We start from the raw sequence: 5,903 nt of genomic DNA, 5'->3' as shown, positions 1-5,903 counted from the left end.
GTCAACACATATTTTTCCTTTTGAATAATGCATAGGCCGTATGGAATGAACAATGAATTTAAAGGGACAGCATCATTAATACCAATCAAATTTTTACAAAAAATCATAAACTTTGTTAAAATATATGTTTACAAAAAATCATGAGCTTTATTACAAAATGTTAAAAGAAAAAAAACAATACCCTTAAAAAATCAAGCATTTCTATGACAAGCATTCCCCTCTTTAGGATTGCTTTAATATTCTTAAAAAAAAAAAAAAAAAACAAAATAGTTTGGCCCTAATTATGAAATGTGACTTGAACCGGAAAAGAAGCTACACCATCTCTAACTATAATGGTGTGCCCACCGAAAGGCAAAATATTATTACCAGCGTTGTCTACAATGCCCAAGCTCTTGCAACCATTGAACACAAACTTAACTTCTTGGCTCGCACCAGCCGCTATGTAAACCCTCTGGAAACCAATCAACTGGTTAAGAAAAGTACCGGTAATACCATCTGGGGGCTTGGAGTAAACCAAGACAACTTCACTCCCAACTTTTCCACCCACATTCTGGACTACAAGAGTTAACTCAATATACTCGCCGCATTGCAAGTCACTTACTAAAATTGCTGGGCAAGTAGGCTTGGTCTTGTTAGCCATATAATTTAGATCATGGCAGTGTGTAAATCTCTGCAATTTTGCGGGCAGTGAAGGCACTGTGGCATTTAAGGTGTAATTGAATTTTGTGTAGCTGAGACCAAAACCAAAAGGGAAGACTGTGGGGCCATTGAAGAATTTGTATGTTCGTCCCGGGTAGCCTTGGCTATCATCTGGCCTAAATTGCATGGATGTTAGGGGTAGCTTGTTAATATAATCGGCTTGATACCACGTGATGGGCAATCTTCCAGCTGCAACATAATTTATATTTATATGTGTGAGTGTTGTTAATGATTGCATGTATAATGTGAAATAATACGTGAATAACAATATAAAATCATAGAGCTATCATATATAGACATAATTATGCTTAATTGATTAGTCATAACAAATTAAATTTGAAAGGATTAAAAAAGAAAGAACGACTTGACATAATTAATCTAATGGGATGGTGTAAAAATTAATTGAAGAAGATTAGTTATGCATGCATTGGCTTATTATTAATTTGTTAGAGATAATATATTTGTGTATATTGCAAACATATGTATACCTAACCCTACCTCCTAATCCTTATTTAAACACTGCTTAGGGTTCATTTTAGCTGATGATTTGAGATTATAGTGAAGATGTAATCGTAAAGGTCTTCTCCTGTGGACGTAGTCATTTAGACCAAACCACGCAATCCTTGTATTCTCTCTTCTCTCTATACTCTTTTTTCGCTCTATATTTTTCAAAAATCTTACATAATTATTGTAGAATGTATGTTTACCTGGATTGTATTGCCCAAAAACAACATCTGCAATGGCACGACCACCTTCCGCTCCTGGATATCCAACCCAAAGAATGGCTTTAATTTTGGGGTTAGTCTTAGCGAAAGAGATATCAACACCTCCTGCAGTCATGAGTACAAGAATAACCGGGCCCTTTGCAGCAGCGGCAACTTGGTTGATAAGGTCAGTTTGTTTTCCTGGAAGGAGGAGATCCAACCTGTCTAAGCCCTCTGCCTCAATTGATAAATCTAACCCTGTCACAATAATAGTGGCATCAGCTGTCTTTGCAGCTTCCACAGCTGGGGGTATTAAGCTAGCATCCTTGCATTTAAAGTCGCCACATCCCGCTGCGTAGTTCACTTTTCCATATGTTGAAAAGCCATCAATAGGAGAGGTGTATCGGCATGGACTACCAGGATTTCTTGGGTCAAATGCATAATTTCCAATCATAGCAACGGTAGAATTGGCATGTGGTCCAACAACTGCTAGAGTTTTGAACGTGGCAGTGTTTAAAGGCAAAGTTGGTCCATCATTTTTCAGAAGAGTAATTCCTTCTCTTGCTACTTGAGTGGCTAACTCAATGCTTCTGTTGGTGCATATGTCTTTTTTACCAAGAGCTTTGTATGCAGGCAGTCCATCAAAGTACCCTGCTCTCAAAAGCACAATATAAAGGTTTTGTAGTGCCTCGTCTATATTTGACTCTCTAACCTTCCCTTGGTTCACTGCATTCCCGAGGTACTTGGGGTAATAGGCTCCGCAGTCCAAATCCAATCCTATATCGAACATAATTTACATGTTGGTATAATTCATAATCAAAATCAAAATTTATATGACTAACTAGTAACCTGCTTTTAGTGTTTGTGCAACAGCGTCCTCATTTGAGTCGTTAAGAAATTTGTGACCCGTTACCATTACTTCAACGGAATCACAATCAGCAACTATATAGCTGGATTAAAGAACAGAATATTTGCGATCAGTCTTTTACAAAAAATAATCAAGGTCTAATAATGGGGTTTTAAATATTATTGTACCCATGAAGATTCCATTCTTGTCTAAGGGTCTCTCTCAAAAGCTTTGGATCAGCACAAGATGGTATTCGATTAACACGGTTATAAGAACACATAACACTGCTAGCATCACCATCTTTAACACACATTTCAAATGGCTGCAGGAATGACTCTTCCAAATCTTGCTCTGTCACCTGCAAGGACATTAATATATTTATATGTTAAATCCCATATCATTTTTAATTTGTAGTACTTTAGAGAATGAGTAAATCTAGACACAACTTTTGTGTCACAACTTTGATGTGGTAACTTCTGTGTGATGAATTTAAGTTACCCCACCCTAGCATCAAAATGGTAGCGATCAACTCCATGCCAATTGTCAACATCATATGCAGCAAAGTGCTTGCAACATGCGGCAACTTTGAGTGGTCTAGTATTCAAATCTTTATAGTGCTCTGTCCCTGCAACATCCTGTAAACCTCTCACGTAATTAGAGGCATATGTGCCAACAACGAAAGGATCTTCACCAGGTGTCTCAGTGATTCTTCCCCATCTAGGATCTCTTGCAACGTTGATGGTTGGGCTCCAAAATGTTAATCCAGATCGCCCAAGATTGTACATTGCTCGTGCTTCTATTGAAACAACCTACAAATTGGTGGCAAATTTGTTTCAATATGTGTACACAATCAAACTTATGCACCAATAAAAAAGTGTTATACCCCTCATGCTAAAATATTTTTCAAACTTATTTGACTCACGGTAACTAGTGTCATTATCCTATTTAATTGTTACCATTGCCCATGTTGGGCAAAGTGGTACCTCTTCTTGCCATGAGGGGCTTGTGTGCGGTATTCATATGCTCATTAGTTCAAGCCTCGAGGTGGGGTTTAGGTATTAAGATTTCTAAACTAGATTATAAAAAAGAAAGAAGAAGCTAGAATTGATCTTCACAAGGAGATTGTTAGCCTTGTTATCCACATTCTCTTTCCGATGGTGGTATTATGTGTAAGCATGATATATAACACACTCTTCACATAAAGTAAACATATTCATATGGAATGAGTGTTATCTATCATGGTGTTTTCGTTTTATTTTATTTTTAAATAGCATTATGTACACTATATTTAAGATAAGAGACATTCACCTGACCAATTTCTCTCCAGAGTTTCTCGTTGAATGAAGCTGCTGTGAGTATGACAGTGGGAAAGCTGGTTGCATGAGGAACTAGATTATCAAAGACGGTTCCTGGACCAACATTGGACAGACCATGCAGCGCCTCAGACCACCACTCGTACTTTGGCAGCCCTAATCTAGCCACTCCATCAGCATTATTTCCTAGCTGTGCTATCTTTTCAGCTAGTGTCATTTGATCCACCAAATCTTTGGCCCTAACATTGTAGGGAAGCTTCGAGTCACAAAAGGCGAAACTTTTCATGTCCAGTTTGAGTTTGGCATATCTGACAGGATCACATATATAAGTGAAGTCACTGCCAGTTGGGGTGGCTGCATCAGTACTAATTTTTAAGACTTTTTCTTTCTCATCTATACAAATGACAAAGGAAGTTATATTGAAAGAGAGACAAAGAAGAAAACTAAGAATTTTAGTCATGGCTTTTTCTGAGAAAGAAATCATTTTCATTTGACATATACAAGCACATGGAAGCTTTTATAGGGATTCGAGATATCAATGCTCGCCCATCCTCGTCCTAGGAACCCTTCTTGTGGGAATGAGAGTTTTACTATCAAGTTTCCCTACGAGGGCTACTCACAGCCAAAAGAAATAAGAAAATGTTAAAATTACTGCTGACCAACAAAAATATTTTTCTATTTGTTTTGTTTTGTGTCTAAATAGAAAAATGTTATATCCAAAATATTTTTATAACACTTTCACAACAAATCATAAGTAGCAGGTTGTTACGGCTTATTGTTAGTGAGCAAAAAAGTAATTTCAGTGTTTGATTTAAATTATAATCAATAACAATTTACTGTTTCAAAAAAAAAATAAAAAAAATAAATAACAACTTACTACCTATGAATATTTGTTATGAAAGTGTTATGAAAATGTTATGTACATGGCACTTCTCGCGGAATATATGAAATTGGATATAATTATGGTAGTTTATAAATATAGATATATATTGGATTTCGTTTTTGTAAGTTGCTATCTATTTTACCGTTTAAAGAAAATATAACATGTCAAAGATTCTAATAGAAAGTTTAAATATAGAAAAGAAATTTAAAGTCAATTAAATAAAATGAGAAATTTTATGTTCTCAACATTTTCATAACAAATTATAGGTGATAAATTGTTACCAATTCTAATTTGAACCCACTACTAAAATTTGTTTTTTTGTTTTTAATTTGTTCATCAATAACAACTAGTAAAATCCTGTCACTTAGGATTTGTTGTGAAAAACGTTATAAAAATGTTGTAGACATAGCATTTCTTTTAAAAAAATATACATAAAACTTCCTTAGTTTTAAATATTTTAAGTTCCTTAATTAAATTAAAAAACATAGATGCATTGAATTTAATTGTCTTTGGAAAAAATAACATTATAAAATAATATAATATGTTTGAATTTAATTCGGGAATCTAATGTATTTCTGTTAGGGTTATATTTTTATGTAATTGGCATATCTTAAGACAAAACATACTTTACTTGTATTTAGGAATAAAATAGCTCATTTAAAGGCCCATTAGGCTCCTATTTAAATATAGTGGTGGATATGGAAACCCTAGCCTCCATCTTTTGAACTTGTGATTTCAAAAAATAGAAGAAAAAGATCTTGTTACGACTCTTGTGTGCCTTTGGGTTTTGTACCAAGTAAATTCTTTGGCACCAAAAATTATTAAAAATATTATTGGAGTTTCTGTGTGAAGTTGTTGCAAATCAACTACAACAATCAAAAAAGTTGCTGTGGAGCTAGTCACGTAGTGGGATTTGTGCAAAAAAGTTAAACATTGATTGGAGATTTGTGTACAAGAGACGACTTCTATAAGATCAAGTCCAATTGGGGATTGGAGCAAAGGTTCGACCATAGTACCTACCTACTGTAGAACCTTTGCTCCAATCCCCAATTGGACTTGATCTTGTAGAAGCCTTCTCCTTTGCACAAATCTCCAATCTATGTCCAACTTCTTTGCACAAATCCCACTATGTAACTAACTCAACAGTAATCCTTTTGATTGTTATAGTTGATTTGCAACAGCTTCATACAAAAACACCAATAAGATCTTCAATTGTTGGTGCCAAAGATTTTACTTGGTATAGAACCCAAAGGCGTACAAGAGTCGTAACAAGATCTCTTTCTTCTATTTTTTAATCTCACAAGTTCAAAAGATGGAGGCTAGAGTTTCAATAAGAAACCTTATGAAGTATTAGGGTTAGCGTTTTCTATCTCTACCAACTTATTTAAGTAGGACCTTAATGGGTCTTTTAAATGGGCTCTCCTATTCTTTTTAGATTTACAAAAACCTACAAACCA

The 5,903-nt window shown here is 35.0% G+C and overlaps 1 protein-coding gene across 1 annotated transcript; it reads right to left on the bottom strand.

Moving 5' to 3' along the window:
- Window positions 1-277: 277 nt before the first annotated feature.
- On the bottom strand, window positions 278-3,042 carry LOC115980915 (beta-xylosidase/alpha-L-arabinofuranosidase 1-like). Its single transcript, XM_031103111.1, has 5 exons — window positions 2,754-3,042; window positions 2,439-2,608; window positions 2,253-2,353; window positions 1,407-2,180; window positions 278-888 (listed from the first exon to the last, which is right to left on the bottom strand). The coding sequence occupies exons 1-5, from the start codon at window positions 3,033-3,035 to the stop codon at window positions 278-280; spliced, it is 1,938 nt and encodes a 645-aa protein (XP_030958971.1). The 5' UTR covers window positions 3,036-3,042.
- Between the last annotated feature and the right edge of the window lie 2,861 nt (window positions 3,043-5,903).

This window comes from Quercus lobata, chromosome 3, assembly GCF_001633185.2.
Source record: "Quercus lobata isolate SW786 chromosome 3, ValleyOak3.0 Primary Assembly, whole genome shotgun sequence".
Lineage (NCBI taxonomy): Eukaryota > Viridiplantae > Streptophyta > Magnoliopsida > Fagales > Fagaceae > Quercus > Quercus lobata.
Note: the sequence above shows the minus strand (reverse complement) of the source record. Positions and strands in the feature narration are given on the sequence as shown.

Bases quoted from the DNA above. Each gene is read 5' to 3' on its own strand.
- LOC115980915 (XM_031103111.1), bottom strand. From the start codon at position 3,035: ATGTACAATCTTGGGCGATCTGGATTAACATTTTGGAGCCCAACCATC. The intron at 2,609-2,753 runs GTGGGGTAACTT...ATGTCCTTGCAG, and splicing joins GCTACCATTTTGATGCTAGG to GTGACAGAGCAAGATTTGGA. The intron at 889-1,406 runs GTAAACATACAT...ATTATGTTGCAG, and splicing joins TTTTGGGCAATACAATCCAG to CTGGAAGATTGCCCATCACG.